The sequence below is a fragment of the Neomonachus schauinslandi genome, chromosome 6 (assembly GCF_002201575.2).
Source record: "Neomonachus schauinslandi chromosome 6, ASM220157v2, whole genome shotgun sequence".
NCBI lineage: Eukaryota > Metazoa > Chordata > Mammalia > Carnivora > Phocidae > Neomonachus > Neomonachus schauinslandi.
The window spans coordinates 65,574,713-65,596,139 of NC_058408.1; the positions used below are offsets into that span (position 1 = coordinate 65,574,713).

At 40.8% G+C, this 21,427-nt stretch overlaps 1 protein-coding gene across 8 annotated transcripts in view; it reads left to right on the forward strand.

The window, feature by feature from the left end:
- The window catches only part of CDC42BPA (CDC42 binding protein kinase alpha), a 330,947-nt gene that overhangs the window by 160,348 nt on the left and 149,172 nt on the right, over positions 1-21,427 (forward strand). For all 8 annotated transcript variants that reach the window (XM_044915969.1, XM_044915970.1, XM_021689881.1 and 5 more), the window contains exons 8-10: positions 340-588; positions 2,466-2,545; positions 4,483-4,649. In XM_044915969.1, the coding sequence (XP_044771904.1) occupies positions 340-588; positions 2,466-2,545; positions 4,483-4,649 (496 nt within the window). The remainder of the gene's footprint in view (positions 1-339; positions 589-2,465; positions 2,546-4,482; positions 4,650-21,427) is intronic.

Genomic DNA, 21,427 nt, shown 5'->3' on the forward strand with positions numbered 1-21,427 from the left:
TCCAGGATCATGACCTGAGCCGAAGGCAGTCGCCCAACCAACTGAGCCACCCAGGCGCCCCCAGATTCTACTTTTAATAAGTTCTCTTCCTTTTGACAGCAGTTTAGGGTATTTTAGCATTTAATTTATTCTTCTTTCTACAGTGGATGTGTAACTAAGTCACATATAAAATTAAAAGTTCTTTTAGGAAAATGCTTTTTTTCTTGTAGGATGAGTACTCTGCACTAGTGTACACTTATTACACATTTTTAAAATGCATTTTTAAGAAAATAAATGTTAATCAACCTACTTAGGGAGTTAAATACTGATTTATATTTTGTTTCTTTATTCTGTGTCTAGGAGAGGTTTCAGTTTCCAGCTCAAGTGACCGATGTGTCTGAAAATGCTAAGGATCTTATTCGAAGGCTCATTTGCAGCAGAGAACACCGACTTGGTCAAAATGGGATAGAAGACTTTAAGAAACACCCATTTTTCAGTGGAATTGATTGGGATAATATTCGAAACTGTGAAGCACCTTATATTCCAGAAGTTAGTAGCCCAACAGATACATCAAATTTTGATGTGGATGATGATTGTTTAAAGAATTCTGTAAGTATGACATTGCGAAGAAGTTCTGTCCCTCTCTTTCTTTTTAATGTGGTTATGAAGCAATTGTATGGACCTCCTTATCAATTACCAGTCAGACAGTTATCATGGCTTCTAGTATTTATTCTCTCATATATTGAGAAATTAAGAGAGTTCACTGAGGTGAACATGTTTATTCATGACAAGGAGCAAAATTAAACTTCACGTATTGACTAATGAGATCAGTTACGCCGTGAGGTTTCTTAGGAAGAAGAGAAATTAGATGCTTAGAAAAGTGGACTTTGATGGCAGAGTAAAGAGGTTGGCAAATCTCTCCTTAAAAAGCTCCACGATACTGGACAGAATTGTCAAAAACAACCATTTTGGGGCTTGACAACTCAACCTAAGGGAAGTAAATCGAGAAGCATTTATTCATGAGAAACTGAACTTTGGTTAAACACTGCCCCCACCCCATTCCATCGGCCTGGTTGGGGCCATGGTGCTGCTGGCAGGAGACTGACTTGATCTGGAGAGCTCCCCATGCCCAGTGGTGTTGCCACTAAAAGTAGCAAACGTGGTAGGAAGTGAAGGGTGTGGGGGGTGGGAATCTACAGCCTTGCTATCCTGAGGTTGTAGCCTCCCTTGAGGCGGGTGGCAGACCAGCAGAGTCGCCAAACATTGGACCACTTTTAGCTTGTGGGCCGGCATAGTTCGTCAACCCCTGCTCTGCACCTTTAGGTTACATTGTTAAAATTTAGGACAGTAAGAACATAAAATTTTATGGATGTTGCCTTTTTAGCCTTCTTAATTTGAACTTTTTTTTATCCCATTATTTTATTTCTTATGGTTTTAATTCTGCACTAAGAATTTGTATATTGATTTTCTGTCACTTTTCACTGTTCAGGAGGTAGCATGGGCAAGGCAGGTAAGGACTTCTTATGCTTCCCTCTCTGGGCCTCCAAGAAAAAATTAAATGGACTTTCCTCATCAGTGTTTTATTGTAAGAATTACATTTTACTGTAAACAGAAATTTGCATCATTCCAAATTAAATACATAGTACAGTCGATTCTGATTATGGTAGTTATATGTTCCATAAAGTTTCTGTGTTCGCTGTATTTATGAATATTGAACTAGAGGAAATTTCCTAGGGGAAATTCAGGATTAGGTTCTTCTGAACCTCTGGTCATTTCATTCAACCAGTCGGTACATAACTTTGTTTTATGTATGTTTCTTTTTAAAGACACCTTATTGAATATATATTGTTGATTAACAGCAAGTTCACAGCCAACAGCAGTGTAACTCAGGCCTGAGCAAAGCTTCTCTAACACACATACGTATTTGTAAGGCACATCACAGCTGTCTTGCTTAGAAACCATCTAGATGGCCCTTCTGCACTATGGTTGGAGGACATTTTAAACAACACAGTCACCCATAAAAAGCAGAAAAACGTGAAAGATGTGGCACATGCAGACCTTGGAAGGAATACTTTTTCATCATATCAGCTGAAACAAGAAGGCAGAGCGTCTCCTTGTTCAGTCGCAGCTGGAAACTTAGGCATTGAGTGGCTCAAAAAATTTTTTTTGCTCTGCCTATGTCTGCAAGTGATTGCAGAAGTACTATGAATATTGATTTGGGTTACAAATAATTTTTAGCGATGAGGCAGATCTGCACATATGCATACCTGAATAATCACTGTGCTCTCAATGTCAGACTTTCCACCTGGAGTTTAATTTTATTAGAACATTACAGTGGCAGTGTTGATTGTCTGGATTCTAGATCACTGCGCATCTGCACCAGACTTCATCGAACAGCCATGTATTTCCTATTGATAGTTAATATTATAGGCCAACCTACAGGTCACAGTTATTTATTTCTTACCAGATGTTCTTTCCTCCTTCAGGAAACGATGCCCCCACCCACACATACTGCATTTTCTGGGCACCATCTGCCATTTGTTGGTTTCACATATACTAGTAGCTGGTAAGTTGGAAAAGTTAACATAATTTGGACAACTTAAAGCAAATTAAGATGAATTGAACTTTTAAAAAAATATATGAGAGAGCCTTGTAAGTCAAAAAAATTTTAAAATAGAGGCTGAAGCTACTGCTGGAAAAAGTTAGTTATCCTGTAACGAATAGAACATAGGAGAATCTTAAGTCGTTTTGGAGAGAAATAGAGCTGAGTCTTCCTCTCAGCACTGGGGCAGGAATTGGAAGAGTCCCTTGCGTTTGAGCATATACGCTCCAGGTGCCAAGTGCCAGGACCAGCCCTGTTTTCACAGACTGCTTCCCGGTCCTCCTTCCCCGGTGTAAGCGGAGTATGATTATATTCACTCCTGTGCGCCCTCCCTCAATTTCTCGACTGCCTCCTGTTTTCCTTCATGGTCTTGCTGAGTTGACATCATCATTACAGTTCAAGTTCCTGTGCAGTTCACAGCGTCCAAAGAAAAGCATCTGACCATTCTCACTGGTCTCACCTTCCACGGTCATGATTACCGATCTCCAGGACCCTTCTCGTGCCTGTGCCCACTCTCCTGCTCTCCCCTGATGAGCTCACTTCTTCTTGCATGGAGAGGTTGATGCAGGCAGCTTTCACACGCTCCTCTGCACGGTCCCGCCTGCCTGCCTCTGGCCCTGAGCGCTCGCCTGTGAGGATGAACCATGGGGGCTCCCAGTCAGTCCTGTCTCATGTGTCTGCACTCGTCTTGTGAGTCATGGCTCCTTCCCATCACAGCACTTCTGTCTTTTACCTTCCAGGGTGCTTGCCTGACTTCCCACCTTTCTGGCCAGTCCTCCTCTGTCTCTGCAGCTGATGCCTTCTGATCTCCCAATCTCCCTGGGCCCCATGGCTTTATCTTGGGACCTTTTCCACTTACACTGTGGTTCACTCCCAGATACTTGCTGGTGACTCCTGAATGTGAGACTCCTCTGCTCTCTCCTACTTAAAACCTCTCTGAACCACCTACTCAAATGTTTATAAACTCGTCTCTTAGATTTCTTTGAACCTGTCTGGTCCTGCTAAAAGATAAGTTGGAATGTGTCACTCACCTGTTCCAGACCTATCCTCACAGTCCCCTAACTCCAGTGGCTTATATCTTAATCCAAACCAACATTCTGACCAAGACCCTGCATGACTGGCTCGCTTTCTCTTTCCCGCTACTCTTAACCTTGCTGACTCTGCTCCAGCCACACACGGCTCCTTTCTGGCATGGTCCCAGGCCAGAAAGCCTACTCCTATCTCAGTGCTCTTGCGCTTCTGTTCCATCTGCCTGGAATGCTCTTCCCCCCGGTTACTCCCTCTGGACTTTATTCAGAGTTCCTCTCTGAGTGATAGCCTCCTGGCCACTTTGTCTGGATTTTTATTTCTTCCCCCTCAATATGTCACCTCTTCCTTTCCTGCTTGATGTTTTCTCCTTAGCATTCAGCACTGCCTAATGCCCTGAATATTGTACTTATTTATCTCGTTTGTTTCTGTCTCCATCGTGGGAACATAAGCTCTTCATGGACAAGTGTCAAATTTGCTCACTGCTGAATGTCCAACACTTCAAATATTTTTAGCTAAATTGTATTGAATTAAAGGAAGCATTTCACTTTTGAGTCCAGATTCTGACAAAGAGGACCATGGTGTGTGCTTTTGACTACTGTTTCACTTAGGTGGTCACCTTTTGTTCAGCAAACATCATTTTATAATTTGTGGTTATTGAAATTCAAGACAATTGGGACTATTTCTCATTTTTAAAAAATGCTTCTAAAAAGTGGTCTGTGTTAAGATTTGTAAACATTGTGTTTTACCATCACCCTAGACGGCTAACTGTAGCTAGATATTGAAATCCATGTTTTAAATAGACAGCTGCAGAAGGCTCTCTGTGTTTCTTCACTTTCTTTTACGCATGAACTCATGTTTTTCTGTTTCTTCAGTGTTCTTTCCGATCGGAGCTGTTTACGTGTCACAGCCGGTCCTGCGTCCCTGGACCTTGATGTCAGTGTCCAGAGGACTCTCGACAACAACCTGGCAACCGAGGCGTACGAGAGGAGAATCAAGCGCCTCGAACAGGAAAAACTTGAGCTGAGTAGAAAGCTTCAAGGTAAATATAGTTAACGATGGTATCTTCCCTTTTGGAGTTGGACTCAGAGTTTGAAGAACTATTGATTATGAGGGGTTGTTTTATCTTGAAAAGAAATTTTTGTATGAAGTGGGAAAAATCCAGTTGAAGACTCATGTGGAATATGGAATAATACTGTTTATGTAGACTCACGATGTTAACAGTCCCCCCAACAGCGTTCATTTCCCCACGGGTTCCTTTGTGCACACGTGAACTCGTCTGGGAAGAAGGCGATGGGGCTGCTCTCGGGAAAGGAGCCCTTCCCATCCCAGTGTAGCGCTGGGGATCGCTGTCCTATTTCCTCAGCCTTAAAAGTGCAACTTCCTGGCAAACTGTCCTCTGCAGCGTTGCTCCTGGCTTGATACTTGGTGACTGTAAAATGCACTTGGCAAGCCTCCTACTGTTCTAACTTCTCTTGGTCTCTTGATTCTTACACATCCAAGGATCCTGTCCTCCACCCGACCTCATCCAACTCCTGTGTTGAGACTACAGTATCCAGAATTTGTTATTAATCTCAATTTCTGATTTTTTTTGAAGTCTTTTTTCTTTTTAAGTTTTTATTTATTTATTTGTCAGAGAGAGAAAGAGAGTGCATGAGCAGTGGGGAGTGGCAGAGGCAGAGAGAGAAGCAGATTCCCCACTGAGCAAGGAGCCCTGTGCGGGGCTTGATCCCAAACCCTGGGATCATGACCTGAGCCGAAGGCAGATGCTTAACTGACTGAGCCACCCAGGCACCCCTAATCTCAGTTTCAAGCAAACCCTGCATCATCTCCTGTTCGTTGTAGTCTAGTTCACTCCCTCTGGTGCCTCCTGTGTTCCTTCCATTCCACTGTTACCTGCAGCTCTGTCCTCCTCACCCTGTGCCTTGTACCCATGTCCTTCCATGGTCAGTCATAATCAGACCCTTACTCAGATCCTCACATCCACTGCTCTGACTTCAGTCTGTCACACTCCCTTGCCAGAACCCCAGCCCTGTTGACCTGCATTCCGTGTGGCTGAAGGTAACGTACTTAGGACTTAGGACAGGCAGGGTGCTGACTGATCCCACTTGAGATTCACGAGTGCAGATCTCGAGTCCATCCCACTGTGTGCTGCCCAGCAGTCCTGCTTCCCAGGCTGTGGCTTCTCACCTGTCAGCATCTGACCCAGTTGACCATTCCCCCTCCTGACAGCTCTTTCTTCTTTTGGCTTCTGGGACACTTGAATCTCCTGGTCTTCTTTTTCCTCATAAACCAGTTATTATGTCTCTTTCCTGAGTTCTCCTGAACTCTTTGACCTGTGAATGTCAGGGTCCTCCAGAGCAGTCCAGGCTCTTAGGTGCTCAAAACTACAACTTTCCAGGCATCTTTAAGCCCTCTCCTTCTGTCACATCTCCCATTTTGCCCGTCAGCAAACCTGGGCAGCTTTGCCATCACAGAAGATCCGGAGTCCAGTCCCCATTACAGTGTGGCCATCACCCCATTCACATCACCACCACTGTCACCCGCCTTCTTGTAACGACTTTCTAGCTGCTTTCCCTGCCTTAACTCGCCCCCACCTCCCACTGTTCCTTCTGTTTCTAGCCACCCTGGGCTCCCTGGCTGTTCTTTCTACAAACCAGGCATGTCCCCACCTCAGGGCCTTTGCATCAACTGTTGCCCTGCCTTAAATTTTATTCCTTTGGCATTCACATGACTCATTCCCTTACCTCCTTCAGGTTTCTACTTGAGTGTTACCTTGAAATGAGGCTTTTCTGACCACTCTATTTAAAACCTAATCTTGGGGCGCCTGGGTGACTCAGTCGTTAAGCGTCTGCCTTCCGCTCAGGTCATGATCCCAGGGTCCTGGGATCGGGCCCCATATCGGGCTTCCTGCTCAGTGGGAAGCCTGCTTTTCCCTCTCCCACTCCCCCTGCTTATGTTCCCTCTCTCACTGTCTCTCTCTGTCAAAAAATAGATTTTAAAAATCTAAAAAATAAATAAATAAATAAATAAATAAATAAATAATTTTAAAAAATACAATGTAATCTTGTTTTATCTCCAGCATTTACTCTCCCTCTTTCCTCCTTTATTTTCTCCAGAGTAAGGGACATAACATACAATTTATTTTACTTACTCCTTTTGTGAACAAAGGAATGTTTGTATAAATAATCAAATAGCTTGTAACTCTTAAGAGAGAAATAAAGTTTTACAACAATAAAATTTTGCTGTTATACTTTTAGAGGCCCCATAGAGAAAAAAAAACTACAGATATCAATAAAACAGACTGTTTTCCATTTTTCTGTAAGTTGCTATGATCTCTGCATGTGGATTACTTCTTCTTTGTGTAGCAAGTTGTTTCTTTTGACTTTTTCATGAAATATATTTACCATATATCATTGTATAAATTTAAGATGTACACCTTGTTTATTGGTACATTTATATACTGTAGTAAGATTGTTGTAGTGATGGTTAGTACTTCTGGCACATACATAATTATAGTACAGCATTGTTATCTGTATTTATGACACTGTGCATTAGATCTCTGTGACTTATTTACTACTTGTTGCGATTTGGTACCCTTAAACAACATCAGTCTCATGCCCCCACTCCTGCCCCATCCCCTGGTAAGCACAGTGTTACTCTCTGTTTTTCATGAGTTTGACTTTTTTAGATCTCACATATAAGTGATGTCATACAATGCTTGTCTTGCTCTGTTGGACTGAGCATCGTGTGCTCCAGGTCCATCCATTCATTTTGTCACAAATGCAGGATACTCTCTCCTTTCTCGTGGCTGAATAACATTCCGTTGTGTACATATACCCCGTCTTTTTTATCCATTCATCCATGGATAGACTTTAGGTTGTTTCCATATCTTGGTTATTGTGAATAATGTTTCAGTAAACATGGGGGTGCTTATATCTCTTCGAAATCCTGCTTTCATTTCCTTTGAGTATATAACCAGATGTGGAATTACTGGGTCGTCTGCCAGATTGGTTTTTAATTTTTTGAGGAAACGTCATAATGTTTTCCATTGTGGTTGGACCAGTTTACATTCCCACCAACTGTGTACAAGGGTTCCCTTTTCACTCCATCCCCATCAGCACCTGTTGTCTCTTGTCTTCTTCCTGATAGCCATTCTGACAGTATGAGCATCGTGACATTGTGGTTTTGATTTGCATTTCCTTGAGATGAGTGATGTTAAGCATCTTTTCATGTGCCTCTTGGCCATTTTGAAGTACTCTTTTGAAAAGCATCTATTTAGTTCTTCTGCCCATTTTTAAATTGGATTTTTTTTGTTGCTAAGTTGTATGAGTTCTTCATATATTTTGAATATTAGCCCCTTATCTGATATATTGCTTGCAGAAGTTTTTTCCCATTCTGTAGGTTGCCTTTTCAGTTTGCTAGTTGTTTCTTTTGCTTTACAGAAAGAAGCTTTTGGAAGTTTGATGTAGTCCCATTTGTTGATTTTAGCTTTTGTTGTTTGTGCTTTTGGCATCATATCCAAAATATCATTGCCAACACCAATGTCTGGGAGCTTCTAACCTATGTGTTCTTCTCAAAGTCTTGCTATCAGGTCTTATGTTTAAGTCTTTGATCTATTTTGAGTTAATTTTTGAGTGGCGTGAGAGAGGCCCACTTGGCATTGTTCTGCATGTATTTATCCAGTTTTCCCAGCACCATTTGTTGGACAGACTGTCCTTTCTCCATTGGGTATTTTTTGGCTCCCTTGTTGAATGTTAGTTGACCATATATGCCAGGATTTGATCCTGGGCTCTCTGTTTTGTTCTGCTGGTCTGTGTGTCTGTTTTTGTACCAGTAACATGTTGTTTTTATTACTGTAGCTTTGTAGTATAGTTTGAAAATTAGGAAGCATGATGTCGCTAGCTCTGTTCTTTTTATCAGGACTGCTCTGTCTTTTCAGGGTCTTTTTTTTTTTATGTAGTGTTCCATGATTCATTGTGTATAACACCCAGTGCTCCGTGCAGAATGTGCCATCTTTAATACCCATCACCAGGCTAACCCATCCTCCCACCCACCCTCCCCTCTAGAACCCTCAGTTTGTTTTTCAGAGTCTATCATCTCTCATGGTTCATCTCCCCCTCCGATTTCCCCCCCTTCATTCTTCCCCTCCTGCTATCTTTTTTTTTTTTTTTAACATATATTGTATTATTTGTTTCAGAGGTACAGATCTGTGATTCAACAGTCTTGCACAATTCACAGCTCTCACCGTAGCACCTACCCTCCCCAATGTCTATCACCCAGCCACCCCATCCCACCCAACCCCACCACTCCAGCAACCCTCAGTTTGTTTCCTGAGATTAAGAATTCCTCATATCAGTGAGGTCATATGATACATGTCTTTCTCTGATTGACTTATTTTGCTCAGCATAATACCCTCCAGTTCCATCCACGTTGTTGCAAATGGCAAGATCTCATTCCTTTTGATGGTTGCATAATATTCCATTGTATGTATATACCTCATCTTTTTTTTTTTTAAGATTTTATTTATTCATTTGAGACACTGAGATAGAGAGAGAGAGCATGAGCAGTGGGAGAAGCAGAGGTAGAGGGAGAAGCAGACTCCCCGCTGAGCCAGGAGCCCAATGTGGGGCTTGATCCCAGGACCCTGGGATCATGACCTGAGCCAAAGGCAGATGCTTAACCATCTGAGCCACCCAAGCACCCCTATACCACATCTTCTTTATCCATTCATCTGTCGATGGACATCTTGGCTCTTTCCACAGTTTAGCTCTTATGGACATTGCTGCTATAAACATCGGGGTGCACGTACCCCTTCGGATCCTTACATTTGTATCTTTGGGGTAGATACCCAGTAATGCAATTGCTGGATCGTATGGTAGCTCTATTTTCAACTTTTTGAGGAACCTCCATACTGTTTTCCAGAGTGGCTGCACCAGCTTGCATTCCCACCAACAGTGTAGGAAGGTTCCCCTTTCTCCACATCCCTGCCAACATCTGTCATTTCCTGACTTGTTAATTTTAGCCATTCTGACTGGTGTGAGGTGATATCTCATTGAGGTTTTGATTTGGATTTCCCTGATGCCAAGCGATGTTGAGCACTTTTTCATGTGTCTGTTGGCCATTTGGATGTCTTTGGAAAAATGACTGTTCATGTCTTCTGCCCATTTCTTGATTGGATTATTTGTCCTTTGGGTGTTGAGTTTGATAAGTTCTTTATAGATTTTGGATACTAGCCCTTTATCTGATATGTCATTTGTAAATATCTTCTCCCATTCTGTCGGTTGTCTTTTGGTTTTGTTGACTGTTTCCTTTGCTGTGCAAAAGCTTTTCATCTTGATGAAGTCCCAATCATTCATTTTTGCCCTTGCTTCCCTTGCCTTTGGCGATGTTTCTAGGAAGAGGTTGCTCTGGCTGAGGTCGAAGAGGTTGCTGCCTGCGTCTCCTTTAGGATTTTGATGGACTCCTGTCTCACATTGAGGTCTTTCAACCATTTGGAGTCTATTTTTGTGTGTGGTTTAAGGAAATGGTCCAGTTTCATTCTTCTGCATGTGGCTGTCCAATTTTCCCAACACCATTTGTTGAAGAGACTGTCTTTTTCCCATTGGACATTCTTTCCTGCTTTGTCGAAGATTAGTTGACCATAGAGTTGAGGGTCCATTTCTGGGCTCTCTATTCTGTTCCATTGATCTATGTGTCTGTTTTTGTGCCAGTACCATACTGTCTTGATGATGACAGCTTTGTTCAATAGAGCTTGAAGTCCGGAATTGTGATGCCACCAGCTTTGCTTTTCTTTTTCAACATTCCTCTGGTTATTCGAGGTCTTTTCTGGTTCCATACAAATTTTAGGATTATTTCTTCCATTTCTTTGAAAAAAGTTGATGGTATTTTGATGGGGATTGCATTGAATGTGTAGATTGCTCTAGGCACCATTGACATCTTCACAATATTTGTTCTTCCAATCCATGAGCATGGAACGTTTTTCCATTTCTTTGTGTCTTCCTCAATTTCTTTCATGAGTATTTTATAGTTTTCTGAGTACAGATCCTTTGTCTCTTTGGTTAGATTTATTCCTAGGTATCTTATGGTTTTGGGTGCAATTGTAAATGGGATCGACTCCTTCATTTCTCTTTCTTCTGTCTTGTTGTTGGTGTATAGGAATGCCACTGACTTCTGTGCATTGATTTTATATCCTGCCACTTTACTGAATTCCTGTATGAGTTCTAGCAGTTTTGGGGTGGAGTCTTTTGGGTTTTCCACATAAAGTACCATATCATCTGCAGAGAGTGACAGTTTGACTTCTTCTTTGTTGATTTGGATGCCTTTTATTTCTTTTTGTTGTCTGATTGCTGTGGCTAGGACTTCTAATACTATGTTGAATAGCAGTGGTGATAGTGGACATCCCTGCCGCGTTCCTGACCTTAGGGGGAAAGCTCTCAGTTTTTCCTCATTGAGAATGATATTCGCTGTAGGTTTTTCATAGATGGCTTTTATGATGTTGAGGTATGTACCCTCTATCCCTATACTCTGAAGAGTTTTAATCAAGAAAGGATGCTCTACTTTGTCAAGTGCTTTTTCTGCATCTGTTGAGAGGATCATATGATTCTTGTTCTTTGTTAATGTATTGTATCACGTTGATTGATTTGTGGTGTTGAACCAACCTTGCAGCCCAGGGATAAATCCCACTTGGTCGTGGTGAATGATCCTTTTAATGTACTGTTGGATCCTATTGGCTAGTATTTTGGTGAGAATTTTTGCATCCATGTTCATCAAGGATATTGGTCTGTAATTCTCCTTTTTGATGGGGTCTTTGGTTTGGGGATCAAGGTAATGGTGGCCTCATAAAATGAGTTTGGAAGTTTTCCTTCCATTTCTGTTTTTTGGAACAGTTTCAGAAGAATAGTTTTTAATTATTCTTGAAATGTTTGGTAGAATTCCCCTGGGAAGCCATCTAGCCCTGGGCTCTTGTTTGTTGGGAGATTTTTGATTACTGCTTCAATTTCCTTAGTGGTTATAGGTCTGTTCAAGTTTTCTATTTCTTCCTGGTTCAGTTTTGGTAGTTGATACATCTCTAGGAATGCCTCCATTTCTTCCAGGTTATCTAATTTGCTGGCATATAGTTGCTCATAATATGTTCTTATAATTGTTTGTATTTCTTTGGTGTTGGTTGTGATCTCTCCTCTTTCATTCATGATTTTGTTGATTTGGGTCATTTCTCTTTTCTTTTTGATAAGTCTGGCCAGGGGTTATCAATCTTGTTAATTCTTTCAAAGAACCAGCTCCTAGTTTCGTTGATCTGTTCTACTGTTCTTTTGGTTTCTATTTCATTGATTTCTGCTCTGATCTTTATTATTTCTCTTCTCCTGCTGGGTTTAGGCTTTATTTGCTGTTCTCTCTCCAGCTCCTTTAGGTGTAGGGTTAGATTGTGTATTTGAGACCTTTCTTGTTTCTTGAGAAAGGCTTGTATTGCTATATACTTTCCTCTTAGGACCGCCTTTGCTGCATCCCAAAGATTTTGAACAGTTGTGTTTTCATTTTCATTTGTTTCCATGAATTTTTTAAATTCTTCTTTAATTTCCTGGTTGACCCATTCATTCTTTAGTAGGATGCTCTTTAGCCTCCATGTATTTGAGTTCTTTCCGACTTTCCTCTTGTGATTGAGTTCTAGTTTCAAAGCATTGTGGTCCGAAAATATGCAGGGAATGATCCCAGTCTTTTGGTACCGGTTGAGACCTGATTTGTGACCTAGGATGTGATCTCTTCTGGAGAATGTTCCATGGGCACTAGAGAAGAATGTGTATTCTGTTGCTTTGGGATGGAATGTTCTGAATATATCTGTGAAGTCCATTTGGTCCAGTGTGTCTTTTAAAGTCTTTCTTTCCTTGTTGATCTTTTGCTTAGATGATCTGTCCATTTCAGTGTGGGGGCTGTTAAAGTCCCCCACTATTACTGTATTGTTGTTGATGTGTTTCTTTGCTTTTGTTATTAATTGCCTTATATAATTGGCTGCTCCCATGTTAGGGGCATAGATATTTACAATTGTTAGATCTTGTTGGATAGACCCTTTAAGTAGGATATAGTGTCCTTCCTCATCTCTTATTATAGTCTTTGGTTTAAAATCTAATTTGTCTGATACAAGGATTGCCACCCCAGCTTTCTTTTGGTGTCCATTAGCATGGTAAATGGTTTTTCACCCCCTCACTTTCAATCTGGGGGTGTCTTTGGTTCTAAAATGAGTCTCTTGCAGACCGCATATCGATGGGTCTTGTTTTTTAATCCAATCTGATAGCCTGTGTCTTTTGATTGGGGCATTTAGCCCATTTACATTCAGGGTAACTGTTGAAAGGTATGAATTTAGTGCCATTGTATTGCCTGTAAGGTGACTGTTACTGCATATTGTCTGTGTTCCTTTCTGGTCTATGTTGCTTTTAGGCTCTCTCTTTGCTTAGAGGACCCCTTTCAATATTGCTTGTAGGGCTGGTTTCATGTTTGCAAATTCCTTTAGTTTTTGTTTGTCCTGGAAGCTTTTTATCTCTCCTTCTATTTTCAATGACAGCCTAGTTGGATATAGTATTCTTGGCTGCATATTTTTCTCATTTAGTGCTCTGAATATATCCTGCCAGTCCTTTCCAGCCTGCCAGGTCTCTGTGGATAGGTCTGTTTCCAATCTAATATTTCTACCCTTGTAGGTTACAGATCTCTTGTCCCGAGCTGCTTTCAGGATTTTCTCTTTGTCTCTGAGACTCATAAGTTTTACTGTTAGATGTCGGGGTGTTGACCTATTTTTATTGATTTTGAGAGGGGTTCTCTGTGCCTCCTGGATTTTGATGCCTGTTTCTATCCCCAAATTAGGGAAGTTCTCTGCTATAATTTGCTCCAATATACCTTCTGCCCCTCTCTCTCTTTCTTCTTCTTCTGGGATCCCAATTATTCTAATGTTGTTTCGTCTTATGGTATCGCTTATCTCTCGAATTCTGCCCTCATGATCCAGTAGTTGTTTATCTGTCTTTTTCTCAGCTTCTTTATTTTCCATCATTTGATCTTCTATATCACTAATTCTTTCTTCTGCCTCATTTATCCTAGCAGTTAGCACCCCCATTTTTGATTGCACCTCATTAATAGCCTTTTTGATTTTGACTTGGTTAGATTTTAGTTCTTTTATTTCTCCAGAAAGGGTTTCTCTAATATCTTCCATGCTTTTTTCAAGCCCAGCTAGTATCTTTAAAATCATCATTCTGAACTCTAGTTCCAACATCGTACTAATGTCCGTATTGAGTAGGTCCCTGGCAGTCGGTACTGCCTCTTGTTCTTTTTGTTGAGGTGATTTTTTCCATCTTGTCATTTTGTCCAGAGTAGAATAGATGAATGAGAGAAAAATGCTAACAGGGTAACGATGTCCTCAGAAAATATACTCTAAACAAATCAGAAAAAACCTGAAACCAGGGGAAAAGAAAGGGAAAGAAAGAAAAAAGAAAAAGATAAAAACAAAAACAGAACAAAACAAAATAAAAACAGAATATGATCAAATATGATCAGGCTGGTGCATAGATTAGTGCCACACAGTGTATTTTGGGTGTATTTTGGTCTGTTAGAAGAAAGTGCCTCCCAAAATTTTAAAGAAAGAAAAACTTATATATGTCCAAAAATAATGGTTAATACGATGAAGGGATGGAATATGACTGTAAAGGTGAAAATTATAGAAAGTTTTATAAAAGGAATTGATAAGAAGTTGTTTGAAAAAAGAAAGAGGATTTAAAAAAAAAAAGGGAGAGAATGTGATCAGGCAGGAGACTAGAACAAAGCCATACACTAGAGATTTAGGGTATATTTTGATCTGTTAGAAGAAACTGTATATCAAAATTTTAAAGAGAGAACAACTTTTACATATATGCCAAGAATAAGGGTAACTACTACGAAAGGATAGAATATGACTCTAAAAATGAAAAATAAAATTTTTTTTTAAAAAAGGGATTGATAAGATGTTGGTTGAAAAAGGGAAAAAGAAAAATTCAAAAAAAAAATCAGTTTAAAAAATATTAACTTTGAAAGATTAAAGAATCATGGTAAAAAAGCCATGAATTCTATGTGCAGTATTCCCCTAGCTCTGGAGTTCTGCCGTTCTCATTGATCGGTAAACTTGGTCTTGGCTGGCTGTTCTCACTGATCTTCTGGGGGAGGGACCTGTTGCCGTGGTTCCCAAATGTCTTTGCCAGAGGCGGAATTGCCCTGCCCTTGCCGGTCCAGGCTAAGTCATCTGCTTGGGTTTGCTCTTGGGAGCTTTTGTTCCCTGCAAGCTTTCCGTACAGCTTTGGAGGCCGAGAGTGAAAATGGCGGCCTCCCAATCTCCACCCCAGAGGAGCCGAGAACTCGGGGCCCCTCAGTGCGCCCCCAGAGAAAAGCAGTCAGTCACTCCCATCTCCCCATTCTCTGGCCGCACTCCGTGCTCACCCGGCCTGTGACCGAGCGTTTCTATATCTGGCATACGACCCTGTGTGGAGTCTCCAAACCCAGCAGATCCCTGCGGTGCACTCCCGCGCGGCTCCTCCCGGGGGAGGAAGGTGAGTCTCCCCAGATCTGCCGCTTGTTGGGTCCCTGCTGGAGGAGCAGTGGCCCGCCTGTGCTGCGGATCATGGTTTATGGCAACCCCAAGCTGAGAGCCCACTCCTCGGCTCCGTCTCTGCAGCCGGCTTCCCCGCTCTGATACCTGGGAGCTCTGCCTCACTCAGGCACCCCCGGTCTTCCTGTGACCCCAAGGGTCCTGAGACCACACTCTCCCGCCAGGGTTCCACCCCCCGCTTAGCCACTGGAGCAATGTCCATCAGCAGAGCAGACTTCTAAAAGTTCCGATTTTGTGCTCCGCAGCTCTGTCACTTGCCAGAAGCAGCTGATGGAGGCCCCCTCCTCCGCCGTCTGTCTTCCTGAATATTGCCTAGGATTCACTTCTCCGCACGTCCTACCTTCCAGAAAGTGGTCGCTTTTCTGTTCAGAGAGTTGTTGCTATTCTTTTCTTTGATCTCCTGTTGTGTTCGTAGGTGTTCAGAATGGTTTGATCCCTATCCAGCTGAATTCCTGGGACCAGACAAAATCCAGGTCTCCTACTCCTCTGCCATCTTGCTCCGCTCTCCTTTTCAGGATCTTTTGTGATTCCACAACAAATTTTAGGATTGTTTCTTCTATTTCTGGATATTGTGTTAAATCTGTATGTGGCTTTGGGCAGTATCAACATTTTAACGATATTAATTGTTCTGATCCATGAACGTGCAATAGTTTTCTGTTTGTGTCATCATCAGTCTCTTGCAGCAAACTCATAGTTTCCATTGTACAGATCTTTCCCTTACTTGGTTAAATGTTTCCTGAGTATTGTTTTTGATACTATTGTGAATGAGATAGTTTTCTTTCTTTTTCAGATGTTTCATCATGACTGTAAGGGAATACAACAGATTTCTATGTGTTGATTTTGAATCCTGCAACTTTACCGAATTTATTGATCAGTTCCAATAGTTATCTTGGTTTGCTCTTTGAGATTTTCTATATATAAAATCCTATTAACAAATAGCACCAATTTTACTGCTTTCTTTCTGATTTAGGTGCCTTTTATTTCTTTGTTCTTGCCTGACTGCTCTAGCCAGGACTTCAGGTACTATATTGAATAGGAGTAGAGAGAGTGGGCACCCTTGTCTTGTTCCTGATCCTAGAGGAAAAGATTTCAATTTTTCTCCATTGAGTGTGAGGTTAGCTATTGATTTGTTGCAAAGGGCCTTTATTTTGTTGAGCTGTGTTCCTTTTAAATCCAATCTGCGAAGGGTTTTCATCATGAAACGATGTTGCATTTTTTCAGATGCTTTTATTGTGTCTATTGAGATGATCATGTGATTTTTATCTTTCATTTTATTAGGGTGATGTGTTATATTTATTGATTTGCATATGTTGGACCATCCTTGCATCCCAGGGATAAATCTCACTTTTCATGGTATATAATCGTATGAATGTGTTCTTGAATTCAGCTTGCTAATATTTTAATGTGAATGTTTTCATCTATATTCATCAGGGACATTGGTCTATAGTTTTCTTGTGGTTGTTGTCTCTGGTTTTGGTATCATGGTAATGCTGGCCTTATAGAATGAGTCTGAAAGTGTTCCCTCCTCCTCATTATTTTGAAGAGGTTGAGGAGGATTGTTGTTAATTTTTCTTAAAATGTTTGGTAGAATTCACCAGTGAAGCTATCAATTCCTAAGGATTTCTGTGTTGGGAGGTTTTTGATTACTGATTCAATCCCATTACTCATTATTGGTCTGTTCAGACTTTCTGTTTCTTCCTGATTTAGTCTTGGTGGGTTGTGTGTTTCTAGAAATGTATCCATCTCTTCTAGGTTATGTAAGTTCATGGCCTATAATTGTTCATAGGGTCCTTTATGATCTGATATATTTCTGTAGTATCATTTGTAATGTCTCTTTCATTTTAAATTTTATTTGAGTCTCTTCTTTTTTTCTTAGTGTAAAGGTTTGTCAATGAGGTTTATCTTTTTTTCCTCTCATTTGCTAACTTTGGGGTTAATTTGTTATTTTTCTAAAAGTTCCTTGAAGTATAAATTAGATTATTTGAAATCTTTCTAATTTCTTAATATGTACATTTGTTGCTATAAACTTTCTCTCAGAGCCGCTTCAATCCATCCATTCCACAAATTTGATATGTTGTAGTTTCATTTTCATTTGTTTTGAGAAAATTGATTTCTTTTTTGATTTCTTCTTTGACCCAGTGGTTGTTTAGAATTACTTAATTTCCACATATTTATAGATCTTCTCACTTTCCCCTTGTTGATTTCTAATTTCATACCATCCTCATCAGAAAAGATGGTATAATTTCTTCTTAAATTTTCTGTTTGTTTTATGTCCTCTCATATGATCTGTCCTGGAGAAGGTCCTGTGTGCACTTGAGAAGCATGTGTATTCTGCTGCTGGTGGATGGAATGTTCTGTAATGTCTGTTCAAAGTCCATTTGTTCTAGAGTAGAGTTCGATTGCAACATTGTCTTGCTGATTTTCTATCTGGACAGTTCATCGACTGTGAATAGTGGAGTAGTGAAGCCACCTACTGTTATTGAACTATTCTTTAAAATCTGTTAGTTTTTGCTGAATATATTCCAGTACTTGGGTGTTGGGAGTGTATATTTACAATTATTATATCCTCTTAATGCATTGACCCCTTTATCATTATATAATGATCTTTGTCTCATTTCCATTTCTGGCTTGAAGTCAATTTTGTCTGATGTAAGTATGGTTAGTCCCACTTTGTTTTGGTTTTCACTTGCTTGGATGCTTGGAATATTATCTTCTATCCCTTCACCTTGAGACTGTGTGTATCTTCTGAGCTGATGAGTCTCCCTTAGGCAGCATATACTTGGGTCTTGTTTTTTTGTTTTTGATTTTTAGAGAGAGAGTGTGCATGTGCACAAGGAAGGGGGAGGGGGGGAAGGGTAGAGGGAGAGGGAAGGGGAGAATCTTGAGTAGGCTCCATGCCCAGCATGGGGCTCCATCTCACGACCCTGAGATCATGACCTGAGCCCAAATCAAGAGTCCGATGCTTAACCATCTGAACCACCCAGGCACCCCTTGTTTTTCTTTTTGTTTTTAATCCATCCAGCCACTCTGTGCCTTTTTATTGGTGAGGACAGTCCATTTACGTTTAGAGTGATTATTGATATTTAAGCACTTACTGCTGCCATTTTATCTTTTGCCTTCTGGTTGTTTTGTCTCTCCATTGTTCTTTTTAACTTTTGTTTCTCTCTACCTTTGCCAGTTGGTGGTTTTCCATGGTGATTTGCTCCTTCTCCCCTTTTTATATTTTGTGTCTCTGCCCTTGATTTTTGTCATGTGGTGAGCATGAGGTTAGCAAAATGTCTCCTAGATAAACTTGTCCTTTCTCTGCTGATAGCAACTTTACCTTCATTCACCTATAAAGTTTCCATCCTTTTATAACTTGCCTTTTATATTTCTGATGTCACAAATGATCTCTTTTTTGCTATGAATTTGTTACCAAATTGTAGTATAGTTTTTAATGACTTTCCTTTAACATTTATACTACAATTAAGTATGTAACACTATTCTGAAATAGAGTTACAGTTCTCTAATTCTGAATGTCTGTTTATCATCTTAATCAGAATTTTGTGTGCTTTCATTTTTTCGTTTCAGTTTTAAGAGCTCCTTTCAACAAGGCAGGTCTGGTGGTGAACTCCCTCAGCTGCTGTTTGTCTTGGAAAGCCTTTATCTCTCCTTCATATTGGAAGGATAGCTTTTCTGGATAGAATATTCTTGGCTGGTGGTTTTTATCTGTCAGTACTTTGGATATATCATCCCACTCTTCTGGTCTGTAGTTTCTCTGGGGAAATCTGCTGATACCCTGATGGGTATAGGTCACATCCTTTCCCCCCAGTTGCCTTTAAAATTCCTTACCATTGATTCTTGACAGTTTCATTATAAGGTGTATTAGTGAAGGTCTTTTTACATTGAGGTGGGAAGGTGTTCTATTTGGCTGTGTGGACTTGTATGTCCAGTTCTCTCCCCAGTAGTTCTCTCTCCTCCCCCAATAGTTCTCAACTATTATTTCTTTAAATAAATTACTCCCCCCATGGTATCCACATTTTTCTTATGTTTGCTTATCTAATGGAGTATAAGTCTTGTAGCATTTTTGCACCTTTTAGAAATCTCCATTCTCTCTCCTCTCCCACCCAAATCATTTCTAGATTCCCACCCTCCAAACTGCGTATTCTCTCTTCCATCTGATCTGCTGTTTCCAGTGCTTTCTAGTGCATTGAAAAGGACTCATAATATTGATTGAGTCCTTCAGCTCCAGAATTTTTGTTTGCTTCTTTCTCATAATTTCAACCTTTCATTAATTTTATTCCTGAGTTCATTGAAGTGCCTTTCTGAGTTTTCTTGTAGCTCACTGAATTTCTTCATAACTGCTATTTTGTATCTTTCATCAGTGAGAACACAGTGTTTTGTGTCTTTGAGTTTGGTTGCTGCAGATTAGGCCTTTTCTTTTTGTGAAACCCTATTACTGTGATTTTTTCATAGTGTATCATGAATGTACCTCTGCTGTCACATTTGAAGTAGCAAACACGTTTCCTACTTAGGTAAGGTTTTGTTTCCTTGGATTTAAGAGTTCAGTAGGTTGTCAATCAGAAGCCTTTCTTTTGTTTTCCAGAAGGTGGTGCTGTAGCACAAGTTTTTTGTTTCTCCTGGTGCTCTGTCTAACCTGGAATGGAGCTAGGACAAGGCTCGTTTGCAGTTTTCATTGGACTCAACCTACCTTCGGTTTTAAATATCCCAAAGGGAGATCTACACAGAGTCTGGCTGGGGCTTTCTCTTTCTCTCTCCATCAACTGTGGGAGATTTATTCTGCCCTTAAGCCTCCTACCTCCGTGGCATTTCTTTATCTGGCAAATGTGTTGATTGGGAGACTGACCATGTATTCGAGACAGACTCTTTTCCTTGGGCAAGATTTTTGTTTCTGAAATACTCTAAGACTGGAGGAAACTTCAGTCTGAGTATTAGAAGCTGCTAACTTCCTATGCAGTCTCCAGATACAACAAATGCACCATGATGAAAATAGCACCACATATTTAGGAATCTCGGGGTTTCCAAATTGTTTCTGCAGCCCCACCCATTTTCCAGAAATTGTCATGTGTTTTCACTCCAGAGTGATATCCCTCAATTTAGAGCAACCTGGAGCCTAAGCCTGCTCATAGAATCGGGTAGAATTCAGAAGTCAGAGCTAGCTGCCAGTCCTCTCACCTCAGAATGGCCTGTACCTCTCTGTTTTACTGTTCTTAGTCCTCTTTGCTTTCTCAGATACATGATTTCTGTAAAAATAAGGTTTTTGCAAGTTACATATTTTTACTTTTTGCAGCAGGAGTGAGAGACCTAGTGCTTCCTACTCCTTCCTATTCTGAATGAGAAATTCCTATATACCAGGCTTTTTTGATGTTTTGAATTATCTAACATGTTCTTAGAAATTATCATTATGTGTGATTGGTATCATTTACGCCAAGCAAGTGCAATGAAAATGTGGGATCATTGCCTTTTTGTATTAATACCGGTTTCATGCAGCGGCATAGGTTTACATCAGGCCGTTTCATCCATTTATCAGCTATTTCTTGAACACTGACGACCCAGGACTTGTTCTGTACATAACTGAGGATGTAACAATGAGCAGAAAACGAGAAAAATAACTTGCCCATGTAGTGCTTACATTCTACTTTGAGGAGACCGATGCAAAATCAGATACAAAGCAGGATCATCAGCTGGGAATGAGGAAGGTGGAGAGTGTATTAGATTTTGACAAGAAAAAGAGAATATGTGAAATGGTCAGTTCAGAGAGGAGAAGAGGAGATGGTCTAGGGATGCAGCTGAGGACTGCCAGTCATCGCTAAGCTGTTCGATGTCAGTAGACATGAATTTGAAGTGAGTGTGTTTTCTTTGGCCACTTTGTCAGCTTCCAGGGTGGGAGCACAAGTAGGAGAGTCAGAGTCGGCCAAGATTGGTGTCTTCTAGGGTGGGTGTAATGGAGGAGAGCAGGGCAAAGAGATGGAAGGTGTGTGTGCAAAGTAGTCCATTGTAGTGATGGACCATGGAATCCAACCTGGCTAAATAAGGAAGAAAAGAGAAAAACTGAAAAACATGAGGACAGTGGATTTGATTTCTTGGTGGGAATGAGCATCATTGAAGTGGCCCCTGGAGTAGTAAGCACACTGTAAAGATAAGAGAGAATGGTGTGGGCGCCTGGGTGGCTCAGTTGGTTGAGCGGCTGCCTTCGGCTCAGG